The 17,220-nt window shown below is 47.4% G+C and overlaps 5 protein-coding genes across 5 annotated transcripts; 3 read left to right on the plus strand and 2 right to left on the minus strand.

Moving 5' to 3' along the window:
- Window positions 1-10: 10 nt before the first annotated feature.
- JR316_0009669 (uncharacterized protein) lies at window positions 11-1,025 on the minus strand (the record flags this gene model as incomplete). The annotated part of the gene is made up of 5 exons (XM_047895362.1): window positions 11-208; window positions 267-305; window positions 352-427; window positions 481-671; window positions 732-1,025. The coding sequence occupies 5 exons, from the start codon at window positions 1,023-1,025 to the stop codon at window positions 11-13; spliced, it is 798 nt and encodes a 265-aa protein (XP_047745081.1).
- Window positions 1,026-1,937: 912 nt separating this feature from the next.
- On the plus strand, window positions 1,938-4,035 carry JR316_0009670 (Cytochrome P450 monooxygenase 208; the record flags this gene model as incomplete). Its single annotated transcript, XM_047895363.1, has 9 exons — window positions 1,938-2,136; window positions 2,196-2,325; window positions 2,623-2,872; window positions 2,927-3,059; window positions 3,221-3,427; window positions 3,481-3,505; window positions 3,560-3,682; window positions 3,746-3,779; window positions 3,841-4,035. 9 exons carry the CDS (start codon window positions 1,938-1,940, stop codon window positions 4,033-4,035), a joined length of 1,296 nt encoding a protein of 431 aa, XP_047745082.1.
- A 464-nt stretch (window positions 4,036-4,499) lies between these two features.
- JR316_0009671 (uncharacterized protein) lies at window positions 4,500-8,865 on the minus strand (the record flags this gene model as incomplete). The annotated part of the gene is made up of 6 exons (XM_047895364.1): window positions 4,500-5,309; window positions 5,362-5,490; window positions 5,547-5,798; window positions 5,853-6,466; window positions 6,559-7,011; window positions 7,341-8,865. 6 exons carry the CDS (start codon window positions 8,863-8,865, stop codon window positions 4,500-4,502), a joined length of 3,783 nt encoding a protein of 1,260 aa, XP_047745083.1.
- A 1,859-nt stretch (window positions 8,866-10,724) lies between these two features.
- On the plus strand, window positions 10,725-13,463 carry JR316_0009672 (3',5'-cyclic-nucleotide phosphodiesterase (PDEase) (3':5'-CNP); the record flags this gene model as incomplete). Its single annotated transcript, XM_047895365.1, has 11 exons — window positions 10,725-11,130; window positions 11,194-11,219; window positions 11,291-11,389; window positions 11,452-11,563; window positions 11,620-11,765; window positions 11,824-11,963; window positions 12,034-12,111; window positions 12,184-12,404; window positions 12,460-12,640; window positions 12,705-12,824; window positions 12,893-13,463. 11 exons carry the CDS (start codon window positions 10,725-10,727, stop codon window positions 13,461-13,463), a joined length of 2,100 nt encoding a protein of 699 aa, XP_047745084.1.
- A 687-nt stretch (window positions 13,464-14,150) lies between these two features.
- Window positions 14,151-15,627, plus strand: JR316_0009673 (uncharacterized protein; the record flags this gene model as incomplete). Its single annotated transcript, XM_047895366.1, has 3 exons — window positions 14,151-14,483; window positions 14,543-15,553; window positions 15,586-15,627. The coding sequence occupies 3 exons, from the start codon at window positions 14,151-14,153 to the stop codon at window positions 15,625-15,627; spliced, it is 1,386 nt and encodes a 461-aa protein (XP_047745085.1).
- Window positions 15,628-17,220: the final 1,593 nt, after the last annotated feature.

Raw genomic sequence — 17,220 nt, forward strand, 5'->3', positions numbered from 1 at the left:
TATCATTGCTCTAGTTGAACGAACCATAGGATCTCTCAGCAGGTAGTCGAAAGTCATTTATGTCTGTTCCAGGCGGCGGTATAATGGAAAGGTCAAAGTCAAACAAGGCATACAGCAAGCGCTTCTCTGCGCGGAGGTGACCGCGCCTGGGTATCCCTATGCAGTCATCGGTGATGTGATTTACGAGTAAATTTCCAGCGTGAATGTCCTACACAAGGATACAGACATTAAAAAGACATATAACGATGAAGCGAAGAGAAGCAAACCCCGTGGACGATATTATTAGCATGCAAGTAATGGAGACCCTATAATATCAATCAGATATAGATATGGACTAAATAACAGCCATACTTTGAGCAGTGAATGTACAATAAAAACAATTTCATGGATGTATTCAGGCTCGGGTCTGTCAATATACACTGCCCATCTTTTCGATGATAATTAGTGCTGCAATGGATGGGTAAATTAGCAATTTCTTACCGAGGCATTACCGCAAACCAAAAGGCGCCGTTTGGTATCAATTCCAGAACCGGAATTATACTATTTTCTCTGAGTGTGTCCAGGCTTTGTTCATGTAGAAACCGCAAAATACGATATTCGTCGGTGTCCGCGTGCACAATCTTGACTGCAACATGTCGGCCTAATACATCTTGCGCGAACCCAACCTTCCCCTTTCATAAGGAGTGATGTTAGCCACCGTGTACACTAGTGCTTATTGCTCAAAGACTTACGGTCATGTCCTGTGCTCGGAGCGGCATACCAGGCTGACTGGGGTCTTCATCTGTATCAAAGTGTGGGTAGGGATACACAGCCTCACCACAATTTGCCTGGGGAGCAATGGCTGGTATGGATGTATCTCGTATTTGCAAAACCTCTTCCAAGTCCCAGCAACGCTCGTACAGGGTATATCCACGTGCTTTGAACCATTCTCGAGCTTCGGGGGACGACCAGAATGTGAGCCGTTTCTCACCATGGTATAAACCTAGGCCTGGTTCAAAGTAAAAGGTTACATGGAGTAGGTCCATCTGCAATGACTGTAGAGTCAGAACGAGAAGACCATTATAAAAGTTCAACATCAGGTTTTGGTAATGTCAGGTTGTCATACTATCATTGACCAGTCGTTCGGTTTGACCACTGATTCGGTTTACTCACCTTCCCGTGCTCCGTTTCTTCTGAAAATTAAAATTTAAGCTTTAGTGTATGGTTTATACATAATCCTGCCTTTTTCTTGACCAGAAACGATGCAGAAATGCAAAACGAATGAGTGTTAGAAATTGATCGTTTTGCAACGCCGACAATGCCATCAAAACGAAGGAAAGGGCGGCATGTCGGCGCATCGCGTTTCACGTGCAATCAACATATTCCCCGCGATTGTGTCCGCACGGAAATTGCCGCTGAATACCACATATACTCACTGTATTCATAATCTTACAGTCTTTTTGGGGAGGCTGCACCCACCAGTCTAGTCCGGAGAGCACTCCCTAAGTTATGAGATCTCAGACCTAATCCGACCCAATTACTATGACATCACAAGTTACCACGGTGGGGTCAGCACCCGGGCGGACCTATCAAAGAGCTGTCTTTTTAACTCGCCTTCGATGGCGGTTATCTATCTCTTTCTCCGATAACAGAAGGATAGCCAACATATATCTAGACATCAAAAAGTGGCGCTCCCGATCGACACTCGCAATCCAACCGCTTTAATCTATTTCTATACTTTGACGTATTCGACTTATCTTTTCCAAGGTCAGAGATGCCTACGCATTAGCTGTATTGACTTCAAGGACACATGTTCATAGTGTGGGACAGCCTGAGGTCACAGATGTAAGTCTTCTATTTTAATTTTTTTTGGAAACTCGCAATTCAGTGTTCACATATAAACCGCGGGTGTAAATCTTCAACTCGCTTTCACTCCTCCACGTCACCTAACTGCAATCATGCCAGAATCTACAACACTGGTGTATGCCTTTATGGGCATGTTCGGACTCAAGATGTTTATTGATTATATCAATCGTTCTGTATCCCGTGGTCCATACCCTCCTGGTCCACCTCCCAAGCCACTGGTGGGAAATGCATTTGACTTCCCTAAAACATGGCCCGCCGATGGCTATATTGAATGGGGCAAGAAATACAATAGTTTGTTGTACTCCACATTTGCAACGTCTCGACACATTGACGCAGCCTTTGCCGTTAAGGTACCTTGGTATCTGCAGAGGCTCTGGGAAACCGTATTGTTGTCGTCAACAAGAGAGAAGATGCCATTGAGTTATTCGAAAGAAGGGCTAAATTCTACTCTGATAGACCCTATATCCCAATCTTGAATCGGTAAGAGGTACCACATTCTATTTAATAAAACTACATTAACTTAAATATATCAAGAATGCGGTGGTATCACAACACTGGCCTCTTAAGATATGGAGATAAATGGAGGCAACACCGAAAAATTTCCCAGGAGAATTTTAACCTGAAAGCGTCTCAGCAGTATCATAATATCTGGACAAACAAAGTGATCCAATTGCTTCGAGCTCTGTGCAACACCCCAAAGGACTTTGATGCTCACAATAAAATGAAGGTGGACTTCTTATCTGCATCTATCCCGCTTTAATAAAGCCTAACTTCCAGGTTTTCAATATCCCTTACGATGGAAATGATGTATGGGATCGAAATAAAATCGACTGATGAGCCTTGCATATCTCTAGCGGACAAGGCTATGAAGCTTGGGATGGACTTGCTTATGCCAGGCCGTAGCCTAGCTAATATTTTCCCTATTCTTCGGCATGTTCCAGGTTGGTTTCCCGGTGCCACTTCATTAAAAAAGGCGGACCTGGTTGGCCGTATGACAGAGGAGGTGATCAGGATTCCAGTGGATCAAGTAAAGGCAAATTTCGTGAGTCCTATCACATTAATCAAAACAAATTTACCCTAGAATTCCTGTGAGCAGGAAGAAGGGAAGGTCACACCGTCATTTTTTACAAACTTCATTGAGAAAAAGCAAACACTCGGCGCTTCAGAGGAAGAGGAAGAAATGGTACACAATATTGCGTACACTGTCTTTGGCGGTTAGTCCCTGGCATCCGAAAGAATTTCTGTACTGAATGTGTCTAAATTTTCGCAGCTGCATCAGATACGGTGGGCTTATCCGTCATTGATTTCCAATGTTACACTGAGCTTGTGTCATAGACAATATCGTCTACTGGTTCATTTTTCTACTTCATGGTAGTTAACCCTGATGTACAAAGGAAGGCGCAGGAAGAGATCGACGGTCTGACAGGCTCCAAACGGCTTCCTACGCTGGAGGATCGGCAGTCACTACCATTCGTTGAGGCCATATATCGTGAAGTCATGAGAATGAGCCCTCCATTGCCTGTCGGTATAGCGCATCGCGTCACCAAGGATGATTACTACAAGGGATATTTGATTCCGGAAGGTACGCGCAGTACCTTTGACATCTACATCTCATATTCACGTTTATTCGCTCAGGAGCGAGTGTATTTGCAAATATCTGGTTTGTTGTGCGACCATATTCTCATTTAATACTATAGAATAACTCCTTTCATAGGGCAATGACGCATGATGAAGAAGACTATCCTGAACCATATACTTTCAAACCAGAAAGATTTTTCGATGAAAACGGAAAGTTGAATGACGATGACCGTGTTTTAGCATTTGGGTTCGGCCGTCGGTGAGATAGGAATAGTGTATGTGATACGCATTGGCAGCAAGCCTAATTCTCGTGTCATTCCAGGATTTGCGTTGGCAAACACATCGCGAGCTCAACTGTAAGAGGCTTTCATACTGGATCATCTTCAAAAGGCAACCATTGACATTTAACTACCATAGTTATGGCTTATGATGGTCTCGGTTCTTGCTTGTTTCAACATCGTTAAAGCCAAAGACGCAAATGGGAATGAAATTGATATCAACAATGAGATTGAAGATTTGGGTCTAATACAGTACGTATTTGTCAACAAATATGATCCTGACTATGACGACTTACCTCTGTCATCACCGGCTCAGACAGAAGGCCAAGTTTGAGTGTTCATTTGAAGTTCGAACTCCTGCGGCAAGGAGTTTGATTATGGATGGCAACTGAAAACTAATTAAGGATGGATTTCAATTTCTTTATTTTAAACTGTTCGATGAGACAATGTCCTCAAATACACGGATTTACCTGCATTCAACAATTGTATTTAAAGTTCCGCCGTTGGTGCAGAAAGACGTCGTTGAAGTGCTGATGGACAGAGCTAGTTAATGTTGATTCTCATTTTGAGATATGAAAACATTTGATAAGTACCACGCAAACGATAATTAGTAAAAAAATGAAAAGTACAAAAAACAACAGACAGGTCGTGAGCTACAACAAACAAAATTGAAATATTCACCACAAAATGTAAAACATTCTCCGGAAATGAGGCCATGTTTTTTTTTACTGTTTTGAATGAGACGGTGGCGTCCAGTCAAAGAAAAGAGGAGGCATGCAGAATTATACATGTAGTCGTTCACGAGATGATTCTCCGCCCTCCGCCCCCACCCCTCCGATTACCCTTAGGATTGCGACGGCGCACTCGTTTGTTGTCGTTTCCATCGTCCATGTCGTATGATGAATCCCGGGGATGTCCGTTGTCCAGATCATCGTGGTCTCTCTTGGACGGCACAAGTCTGTCCCTCAAAGACGGCTGAGTATTGTCTTCCGAAATACGATCCAACAATGTCGGTCTATTGGGCTCCGGACGGTCCTTGAAATCATCCACAGGCATCCCAGAATCGGACGGAGCAGTGTTATTGCTCGAGCTACCACCACCACGGAGATCGTTATCAGCTCCAGTAGTAGTCGCCGAACCGCCTGGGTATTTGCGCAATCGGGGAGGCCTCTCGGAGCTCATGCGCCGTGCAAGCGCCGGCGGAGAATTTGCACGCACAGACGTTGGAGGTTGCTCGTTTGGCTGCTCGTTTGACTGCTTGACTTCAGGGCCCCATCTGGTAGGTCCTCGCTCTCGATTCTGGCGTTGCTGATCATGCCTAGGCTCTTTTGGCGGCTCATTTGGCGCTGGGATCTCGACAGGTGGATCGGCCTTAGAGGGTTCGCTACGTGGAGGTATATTGGGACTATGGTACTGTGCACCTTTGCTGTACGAGTCAGAGGGACCTCGAGGTCGATTATCTGAGCGATTATCTGGGCGACTGTCGTACAAGTCTCGAGCAGGAGGGCGAGGAGGTAGATGATCCGAAGTCACAGACATAGCTGATGGTTCTCTTGACAAGGGCGGAGATGTAGCCTGGTTGCCAAATGCATAGTCCTGCGATGGCCGCTAAAACAAACTTGATAAGTGGGTCACATAACATACAACGACAGCGACGTACTTGTTCATTAACAGAGATTCGGCTCTGCGCTGCTCTCGTAGCAGCTTCTTCTTTCGCTTTATAAAACTGCCTCCGACGCTCGTCAGTAAGACGAGTATCTGGATCTTCGACGTAATCGCCACCGCGTATCTGTAGGTACACGTAATTGAGATATGAAGGAGAATGATAGAGCACAAAATACTTACAGATCCCATGTTACCCGTGGATTCTCGACGACGCAAATCGTGCGGAGGTGGAGGTCGTGCGTCGGGATTATATGGCGGCTTCATCTCAGACATAGGCTGAGAAGCAGGGCCAGAAGGGGGCGGTTGCGCATACCCCGGAGGACCAGGCCGCCTTGTACCTATTGGAACATTGTTGGTGCCAGATACAGGCCCGCCTGAAAGATGTCTTGGTGGAGGTGCATCGATAGACCTGTTAGGCATATCGCGCCTTGGCTACAGAACAACATTTAATCATGTACTACAAAGATACAAAATAAAGGACCTTACAGGAATCATATTTCTGTCGGGATACGCATTACCAGGTCGGTTATCTTTCCACTGTGTTCGGCCGTCACGTTGGTTATCCTGGTCTCGCCGATCGTTGAAAGAATTTCTGTCACTGAAAGCGCTTTGATATACTGGAACAGGGCCCTGTCTATTATCAGATCGAACATCTCCTCTGGGAATAGGGATGGATGGGGGTGGCTGCCTGAGAGCATTACCAGGTCCATGCCTGGGAGGTGATGGATCTCTGCGTTCCCGACGATAGGAATCAGATGGACCAGAGTACTCCTTCGATTCAAATGTCGAAGCAGGCGGATAGTTGGATGGTTTCGCTCTGTCGTACTCGTTGGCCATGTTGTTGCTTTGGGGAGGACCTGCCCGATGAGGTGGATCACGAATGTTGGGTGTTTGCCGTTCCGATCTTGGCCCAGGTGGTCGATATGGAACATCAGATGCTCCTTGCAATGCTCGTTCATTATCATAACGAGGCTGCTTGGGGAGCGTGGGATCTCCATTCGCCCAACCAGGTCTATATGGAAATTTATCATGTTCGTGGCCAGGCACGATAGATGTTGTGAATGACTGGTTTTGAGGAGGCAGCGGTGCCCTGCGGTGATCTATTCAAAAGAACCAGAAGAGAAGAACATGAGATTCGCGTGGACAACCTTCGAATAGAGGTATCGCAATGGGTCTTGAAAAAGGCACGTACGCGGCGGTTCCTCTGGCCGAGCCTGAGCCTGACTATAATCATCAGTGAATCGTTTAGCCCTGTCAACTGACATGCGATTAGGTTCTCCAACAGGGTATGAATTAGGAGGGGGCGGCCTGATCGTCGGCACATCAGGCATTGGATCACGACGAGATCTTTCTGGCTCCATATCTCTTGCCCTTTCTTCGCGATGTCGGGGTTGATCGAAGTTGGCCGGCGGGTCGTAGTTTCGGGGTCGTCCTGCATACTGCTCATTGCCGCGATGAGATGGGCCACCTCCTACGGGAGGTGGTGGTCCAGTAGGACCTGACTGTTCGAAGCGAGACAGCCTATCTCTGTCTCGTCTTGTTTGCGATGGAGGTCCTGCATATGGTCCAGTATCTGAAGGTGGTGGTCCGAAATTGCGCGCCGACTCCCTTTCTCTTTCGTGTAGGCGCGGAGGTGATCTATATCCTGTAGTACCAGAAAGAAAAGAGGATGGAAAAGGTGGTAAGAATGGTGGTTGAGAGATGAGTAGTAGAAGGCGAAGAAAAGGTAAGAAAACAAGAGAATAGATAGACAGAGATAGATAGATCCACAAGGAATCGTCTGCAATGTGGTTGGAGATAATGAAGGCGCAGCAGACGGAAGTTTGTGGGAGAGTAAAGCTGGCAGCGGCATCGAAAAACCGTCCTCTTTCAAAGTAGCAAAGAATAGCACATGACTCCATGCATGCGTCGAACGTATACACATCTTGGTGTACGAGCATGGGATGGGAGGATGGTAGGAGGCTGACAACGTACTGGGTGCAGATATGTAATTTTGACTTTCGCTTGGTTTGTCTCGTCTATTGTCGGAAGGGCGGGGTGGCGGCGACGGTTCGCGGTCGCGCAAATCACGATCTCTGGGACCGCGACTGCTTTCTCTCCTCCTCAATGACGGTCTGTTCCTGTTGTCAGAAGAACGCGGTTCTCGCATGTAATCATCCTCGTCACGATGAGGGGGTCTACGAGGGTTACGCTCGCCTCTAGAAAAATCGGAGACGGGTGCATTAGACGAAGATTCCCAACGGCGATTGGGAAACTCGGGCTGAGACGGCATGGCGTCAATCTCCCTGTGAGAGACGTGATCTGGGTTAGTGTTAACATTCCTGTCACGGACAGAGCGACCGTTTCCGCGAGGAGGCGAGTAATCTCGCTCGTTAGCAGGGCCACGAGGGCCACGAGGTTCAGGCTGCGGAGACATTGACCTTGGGCGCCTCCGATGGCGAGATGGCGAAGGCGATTTATCATATCGTGATCGCACATGAGAACGCAAAGCTGAACCATCTAACCGTTCTGGGACCTTGATTTCAAGAGCAGCAGAGGCAGGATCAGCGCCCCCTGGTCGGTAATGTCGATCTTCATAGGAAAGACCATCGGGGTCAGACGGCGCAGGATTTGCATGATCTTCCTTTTCCTGTGGTTGGTGGGGCAGTTGTTGCCTTGGGCGTGAATTCTGCGAGTGATGGTTATTAGAGTCAGGCGAAGTCAAATTCATGTGACCAGAAGACGCGCTGGGGCGACGGCGCCTCTGGTATCCCCCATGAGAAGAGGTGGAAGGGATTTTGCTCACGGGAAAGTCCCAAGTCGTCTCTTCCGTCTCTGGATGATAATAGTAAATATGTCCACCGTGCCTTGAGTGTCGCTTCTCCCAACCGGGTGGGAGCTCCGATTGCATTGGCGAACGAGATCTTGCATGGGACCCATTCAACTTTTTTGGATCGCGCATATTTGATCTGCTTGGCGGAGACATAGAAGTTGATGCCATACCGATTGCCTCGACCATAGACGGATGGGAAGGAGGCAAATAAGGCACTTGTGCCAGAGCTGGTTTTGGTGGGAGGGCATGGGTGATGCGGTTGCCATTCTGGTGAGGTCGTGGAGAAGACTGGTTGGCCGAGCGGCGCTGACTTGGGGATGACTCTGCAGGCCTATAAGAGTCCCGGCTGGACGAGGTTCCACGATATTCATCCTCCCTGGAGACGTCGCGATACCGAAAGTCTCGATGGCTATTAGCGCCCGAGTCATCTGAACGCCGCTGAGAGGAGGGCGGTCTGTCCGAGATTTCCGACGCTAGAGGCGTATCGTGGGCGCTCCTAGGCGCGTCCTGAGGTTGGTTGTAGTATATCGGTTCATCTTCATCCTCTCCTAGAGAAACAGTGTCCTCGATATCGTCCTGGTCTGCAAAGTCTCTGCGGCTGCTCTGGTCAAAAGAAGCCTTTCTGAGTACTGCCTGCTGTTCTTCATCTTCCTGGCCCCAGTCGAGAGTTTCGTTGTCTTCTTCCATGGAGAACGAGCAGCAAAGGGGAGTAAAAGTTGTTAAAAAGAACTGCGCCACTCGAGACCTGTCGTTTTCTGCAAACGCAATTTGAAGCTCAGCCGTTGTGTATTTTAAACTCCGAAGCCATCCTGGGCTCACCACTATCACGTTCCCTACTACACCTTTACTTGATTTCCTACACTGCCTCACCCTACGAAGCGCTTTGGAACGCCACACTGGCCTTATTTCGACGACAAAACTCGAATGCACGTATGATGCTTCCCACTGCAGCGCCTCATTCATCACCACTACCTGAACGCTCTGCCAATGTATCATCACTACGGGTTCCTGTCATTTTCAGGCGTTTGCATCGCCTGCAGCAAATGGTACGCCTAGAGAAGCAATAAAGATGCTAACTGATGTCATTAAAGTCACTCTAGGACTTTGAGGTTGCTGCATGGCAGCTAACGTACCTGTGTCTCGCTCCCCGAAGAGTGTAGGTGTCGTCACACGTGTAATCATCCGCTTTTTTCTAACATATCTGTTTTCAGATATAGGAACGTGTATTTTCATAAACGTATGGCATGTAGTGGATGAATCTTTTCTTGTCTGACTTGACGACATCTAGAAACAAAAAATACTTGGGCTCGGGACGATCCTGCTATATTGGTTCTAATCGGAGCTTGCCTATGTGGTAAGTCGCGAAATCTCTTGTGTAAAACCGGGACATTCGCGGACTGACTCACGATATCTAGTGTCTGCTATACTTTGGGGGGTTGTATACTCGTATAATATAAAAGATATGCTCGGCATTGCGTTGCTTATGATCTTCAGGGATTTCCTGTTGTCGGGTGTGGTCGTGGCCAGCATTTTATGGTAAACCTACTGCCATGAATTCTGCATGCTCAACTGATTTTGCTTTTCCAAGGTTTACTGCAAATCGCCTTTTGCTATCACCACCCTCGCACTCGACCCCCGCCGACTCAAAAGTGGAATGGGCGTACGCCTTTGACGTCCATACAAATGCTTTCTTCCCTCTCTACCTCACTCTTTACCTGGCACAGCTGTTCCTACTCCCAGTAATTCTAAAGGATAATTGGGTGTGTCTATGGGTGGGAAATACATTATACCTCGCTGCGTATGACCATTCCCTCAATGACGTATGCGAGTAACTAACAACTCGTTCTCGCAGTTTCACGCAGTACACATATGGTATCTATCTGGGCCTGACCGGTACGTTTTACGCAAGCGATAGCATTTGGATGTTGATATACCCTTCTTTAATAGCGCTGCCCTTCCTAGTCCGCTCTGAGCTGTTGCTTTCTCCTCTTCTGCCTCTGTTTACTGCCTATGTGCTTTCACTGCTGGGATTCAATGTCGCCCAACATGTACTCCACGCGTACTTCCGATGACATGAGATAGTGCATCCTGTAATTTATACCTGGAATCCATAATCATGTCTATAGAATGCTATTACAAGGTTGAGAAAGTAATGGCGGTGCTGAGGCTGTTGTTGTTCTATCTTATTTACTTCGAGTGATCGCCATCCGATAATAGACTGTCACAGCGCCACGATAGGCGCTTTGCGAAGTAGGGCATCTGCAGCTCGTCGCCGTCTATTCTCTGGGCACGACGAAGAAAATCGTCGAGCTGCCAAGGATTTGAACGCAAATTGAGAGCACACACGCGGGGAGCAAAGTGCAGACGGTAACTGGAAATCTCCAATCACAGAATCAGATCGGTTCTTGTAATACAGTTGCTCCTGTCACACCCTCCTTTTACTCTGACATCTCCTCATTTTGGGGAATATTCTCTTCCTACCTTTCTTTTCCTCGCTTTTTACACAACCTACAGTCTGCCCTTAAATCAGAGGAAAGGCAGCTTCCATGAGTACACATATCGAGCGAGCGATAGAGAAGATCCAGGTCAAGGAACCACTGCCTGCTATCGACTTTACGCAACACACTCTCGAGGACGGCAATGTAATTAGCACCCAGGAGAGAGTGGTCAAGGATGTACGTCTTCTGTCGACTCATACCCCTAAGTCCATCCCTGAGCGCATCCCACTCGTGTCCATCCAGGTCCAAGCCCCCGCGATGTTCAAGCCAACGCCGGAGCAGTTCTTCAATAAGCACGGGCAGGATCAGACAAAACCGGACATTGCATTCCTGAAGAACCACTTCTACAGGGAAGGGCGATTGACTGAAGATCAGGCGTTGTGGATATTGGAAAAGGCTACCGAGATCCTCAGAAAAGAGGGCAACGTCCTGCAAGTAGACGCTCCAATCACCGGTGAGTAACCAACTTTGTCAGCCCTCCTCTTTCTCCAGTTCTCAATCATCTCCACAATCACAGTTTGTGGTGATATCCATGGCCAATATGTGCGTGTTTTCCGCCAGATCTTCTCGGGCAAGTTGCTGACCGAACGCTGCCCCATCCCCGTCGTGTATAGTATGATTTGATGAAATTGTTCGAAGTTGGAGGAAGCCCCGCCGACACACGTTATCTCTTCTTGGGCGATTATGTTGACAGAGGGTATTTCAGCATTGAGGCACGTTTGAACCCTGAATGCTGCTCAAATTTTGTCTAATACCACCGTTCCCGCCTCATTAGTGCGTCTTGTACCTTTGGTCACTGAAGATATGGTACCCCGATTCCCTTTTCCTTCTACGCGGTAACCACGAGTGCCGTCACTTGACTGATTACTTCACGTTTAAACTTGAATGTACGATTTTCGATTTATCAGTCGTACAGACCCCTGACTTTTTTCTCTTTTTGAAGGCAAACACAAATACTCAGAACGCGTATACGATGCTTGTATGGAATCATTCTGCGCTCTTCCCCTCGCTGCCATCATGAACAAGCAATTCCTGTGCATACACGGTGGTTTGTCTCCCGAACTCAACACCCTTGATGACCTGCGAAACGTAAGCCCCATACTTGCTCTTTTACTTACCCTAACACCACCGACAACGATTACATCAGATTGACCGCTTCCGCGAACCACCAACTCATGGCCTGATGTGTGACATCCTCTGGGCTGATCCTGTCGAGGATTTCGGACAAGAAAGGACGACGGACAGTTTCGTCCACAACCACGTGCGAGGATGCTCGTACTTCTTTACGTTCGTCAATATTTTTATGAACCTCTCAAAACAACAATTCTGATAATTGGTTTTTGTTCCTATCACGCAGATACCATGCTGCTTGCCAATTCCTGGAGCGAAACAATCTGTTGGCTATCATTAGAGCACACGAGGCTCAAGATGCAGGGTTCGTTGAATAATCACTTCTATCTCTCTATCCGTCGGTCAGCTTCTTGTTGTTGACTTTCCTGGCACACAGATATCGCATGTATCGCAAAACAAAAACTACTGGATTCCCTTCAGTCATGACCATTTTTTCCGCGCCCAACTATCTCGACATGTACAACAATAAAGCCGCTATACTAAAATACGAAAGCAATGTGATGAACATCCGCCAGTTTAATTGCACGCCTCATCCATATTGGCTTCCTAATTTCATGGATGTCTTTACCTGGAGTTTGCCGTTTGTCGGAGAGAAGAGTATGCTGCGATTTCAGTTTTCGGTTTCGGCTTTTCTCATCCTTTAATTCTTTAGTCATTGATATGCTGGTCGCGGTGCTTAATACTTGCACTAAGGAAGAGCTGGAAGAGGCTGACGAGGATCTCGCCATCATGTCACCCGCTGCCGCCGTGGCAGAATCTGCTGAGCGTAGGAAGATCATCAAGAATAAGATCATGGCTGTTGGAAGAATGGCGAGAGTATTTGCTTTGCTTCGGTGCGTCATGGAATTCCTCCGATCCGTTTCCCACTTCTAATTGTTACCTGCACCCGCAATACAGTGAGGAGTCGGAGAAAGTGTCGGAACTGAAAAACGTTACTGGATCGACCAAACTTCCGTACGGTACTCTCGCTTCAGGAAGCGAAGGAATCAGAGAGGCTATTTCCGGATTTGATGACGCGTAAGTGGACTGCTTCAATTATTTTTAATCTGCTTTTTTCATCTGAATCGCATCGATATCTTTTATAGTCGCAAATCGGATATTGAGAACGAACGCTTACCTCCTGAGCTTCTCGATCCTGATTCTGAAGAAGGCAGGGCGATCCTTTCCTCTCAACCAACCACGCCCTCCGAGAACGGCGCCCAACCCGGACCAATCTCGCCCAACGGAGTCAAAGAAGGTTTGGAGAAAGCTATTGCATCTGGCCGTGGTTCTCCTGGCCCCGGCGGTGTGCCCCTGTCGCGCATCAGCACCTCGTCAGGCTCGCCTTCGCCGACACCGGGTAGCCCGATATCCCCGTCGCCTGGTGGGTTCAAGCGCGGCCACAGCAGACAGGCTAGCTTGGGCACGACGATGACGAGCCCGAGTACTCGACGAAGGAGCCTTGAGAGCACGATGTCGCTCATCCAGAATGTGTTGGATGGCAAGGGTAGTAGCAGGATTGAGGAGGACGAGGCTGTTGATAACCTGGCAAGCAGGCTTGCGGGCTCTTCAGTGGGGACCAATAACGGTACCGGCAACAACACTGGCACTGGCAATAGCAACAGCAACAGCAACAACAACAATGGCAGCTATACATCCCGCCCGTCAGGTCGTTGAGCTGAACACTTCTTTGTTCCTTTTGTTACAGTATTCCAAGAGTTTCCGGGTTTTATTGAATGTCGTCACCTTTCTTTTTACTCCTTTGTTGGACTGCTCCTTTTTCTTCTTCCATTCCTCTTATCTGTGTTCCCCCAATTTTATCCATCCTAAACCAAAGAAAAGACCATTTGACATGCAAGAACAACCTCAACTTTTTGGCCCTACATTGTGCTGAGTCTCAGCAAAGCGATGTCAAATGAAATGGTGACCTAGCCTTTTTCTTTGGCTCGATATTTTTCTCTCTCCAAACAAGCAGAGTAAAGTAGTTAGTTGAATGTACGTAGGATTCAGGGAAGATTATTGTGCTTACAACGCTTGTTATGTGCACAGTTACGATTTGTGCTTTGTGAACGACATTGTATTATTACGCCTGCTTCTTTGTATAAAACCTTGACCAATAAAATCCGTGTACTTACCAAGCTATGTATACTACATAGACGGCAAATCAGAGAAATCTAGTGGTGACATCATTATACCTTTAAATACTTGAGATGGAGAAATCCATGGAATGTTCTTCTCTTGGAAGTTTGGGATCATTATAAGCATCTCCCAGGACTCACTCACATCACAGGCGGAGAACCTTCACACTGCCCCCCTCCCCCGCATAATCAGCAACTTCTTGCCAGCAACCTGAAATCCCGGTAAATGACCGCTGTCACAGATTCCATCGTGTTTCGCCATCTGTTCTCAACTCCACAATCATCGGCCATCTGGTCTGACTCGCGGCGAACGCAGTACTATCTCGATTTTGAAGCTTCATTGGCGATCGTTCAAGCGCGTTTGGGGATCATACCCACAGAAGCTGGGGAGATCATATCATCGAGATGTTCGGTTGAGCTGTTTGACATGGAAGAGCTTGGGGAGGAAACCAAGAAAATAGGCTATCCTGTGCTTCCTGTGGTGAAGCAGCTTGTCCGCTCCGTCAACAATGTCAAGGCAGGGCTTGGAGAGTGGGCACACTGGGGTGCTACAACTCAGGTTGTTTATAACTAATTCGTGGCTTGTAGCACCGAAACTTGGGTTAATTTCTTTTCTAGGATGTCACAGATACTGCCACCATTCTTCAGATACGAGACACACTGCACCTATTTTCAGAATCGCTGATGAAAATAACGGAGGCTTCACGAGATTTAGCCTTGAAGTATAAATCTACTCCCATGGCTGCTCGTTCCAATTTACAACAAGCCGTGCCCATGACCTTTGGCTTCAAAATGGCGCGCCTGCTAGCCACATTCGAAAGGCATCGCAAGAGGCTCGAGGAGATTTTACCTCGTATATTGGTCCTTCAATTCGGAGGCGCCGTGGGCACCCTTGCGACACTCTCTGATACAGGCTTGGCACTACAAGTCCAAAACGAATTGGCGTCCAAGCTCGGTTTAGCCGTCCCAGATATAGCCTGGCACACTGAGAGAGACCGAATCGCCGAGTTTGGTGCGTTCTGCGCGTTACTGACTGGCACCTGCGCAAAATTTGCGTTCGATGTCAAGTTGCTCATGCAGACAGAGGTCGGGGAAGTCGCAGAGCCGTATGCACCCCATCGTGGCTCCAGCAGTACCATGCCCCAGAAAAGAAACCCCATCTCTAGTGTCTATATTACCTCGATCGCGAGCACCGTCAGACAGTTGAGTACTGCGCTCTTTGATGGCATGGTGGAGGATCACGAACGCAGCACTGGCCCATGGGAGATTGAGTGGATTGTGCTTCCCCAAATCTCTACCCTGACGCACGCTTGCCTAGAGCACACTCTGGAGCTGCTGCAAGGCCTAGAGGTTTATCCCGAGGCAATGAAGAGAAATCTTGAGATTACCAATGGGGCAATCGTCAGCGAAGCAGTTATGATGGGTCTTGGGAAGAAGATAGGCCGCCAAGTGGCACACGACTTGGTGTACGATATATGCAGGGAGGTAGCAAAAGATCCAACTGTATCGCTTATCGACCTTTTGGCCAGCGATGAACGCGTCCAGAGATCGGGACTGAGCAGAGATCTGTTGGAGAACCTTTGTGATCCCGCGAACTATATCGGACTGAGCGAAGAAATGGTTCTCAAGGTAGTTAATAGCACGTACTGAAGCTTATCTAGCCTATCATGGCATACAACGGTCCAAAAATGCAGAAGAACTAATAATTTGGTATACCAGAGGTCGCTGTGAGAGTTGGACGACAGAAATGCCGAGAGAAACAGGACGAAAAGATTGCCTCAGATACAATGAAGATAAGAAAGTGACGAGATATTTCAACTGCGGCACCAATGAGCCATTCTTTTGGGCGCAAAGTGGTATTGAAAGGCCCTTCCAAGGTCTTCAGATAAGCATTTAGTGGGTCGCAGCAGTCGGCCGCCAGATTTGCATCCGTTTCAGAACAGCAACATGCAACTCGGAGTAATAGACGTACCATTGAATTCACAGGATTCGTTTCGCGTTCTCGGAATCTGTGGCTGAGGATTTATGCAAAAATACTTACTCTGAACTTTTGTGTACTGTCTTCTGTCAATGGGAGTTAACAAAAGCGACGAAAAACGAAGGACTGTGGGTGTTCTTGCTTGATTGTAAAGACATCAGTAAATACAAATAAATTCTTGAAAAAAGGCGTACTATATTTAGGCTCACATGCAGCAACGCCGACGCCGATTATGTCCGAACCTTCAGACCAGTCGGTGTCGTCAAGGATTTAGCCCTTTTGAGGACTTTCTTATCTCACCTCGAACACATGTCTTTATCAATATTTATCATGGGGTTGATACTTCGATAACTCCTCGACTTATTTGCATTCATTTCTCTCCTTATCTGACTGCAGCTTTTCATATGATCCAATCTTGGGACTTTATTTCCACAGCCTCCTTCATTGCTCCTTCACCTCCTTCAAATCGCAAGCACCCTGCAACGGCCTGCGATTTCCCTAATTCAAGTAATTATATTGAATCGTGTGAAATTACCCCAGACTGGGGATCAAAGAAGGCGTGGTTTCACTATTCCCGGTTCGCTTATTTCCAGTGCTTCTTCCATACCGCCGGCGAAATGCTGGATCTTCACCACAAACAAACCCTGACCACCCTCAGTGTAATTTCAAATGGCGGAATGGTGGTGTTGGGTATATTCTCTTGCTATCTCTAATGTTTTCAGGGATGTTAATCCATGTCACTTATTCATAACGCGTGTATTTCGATGCATTACACGTTCAAAGGTGTGTTCGCTACATCCGCGGCAATGTGGAACTGCATTCATTCAGCGCAGTCCAGCGCAGCGTCAGAACTCAACACAACTGGTATCGTATTTATTCGAGAGAAAGACATCATTGATAGGCACTCACTTACTATATTTACTTCTTGTAAATTTATTTTAATTTCCTGCTACTTCATTATCCGATTTTTGAAACGATGATGCTTGGGTACGTACCTTGAGGAAGTTGCCATTAAGTGACACACACGATATTATTAGAACAAACGCCGCACGGAACTTGCCGACCTGGGTGGGGTTCAACAATCTGGCCCAACAGTATGGACTTACGGACATTCGCATCTAAATATCTCCAGTTACATGCTCACGGGGAAGATGTCTAGACTCTCCCCAAATTTTGGCCGTAGTGTGCTCTATCATGAATTAAATGGACAATTTTCGGACCAATAGATTCTAATCCAGCAACATGATCTTGAAAGTCTGTGTGTTTGCGGTGTGGTTAATGTCATACTACTGGAGTGAGCTCTAAAGGGTCAAGGTCA

This window comes from Psilocybe cubensis, chromosome 9 (genome assembly GCF_017499595.1).
Source record: "Psilocybe cubensis strain MGC-MH-2018 chromosome 9, whole genome shotgun sequence".
Lineage (NCBI taxonomy): Eukaryota > Fungi > Basidiomycota > Agaricomycetes > Agaricales > Agrocybaceae > Psilocybe > Psilocybe cubensis.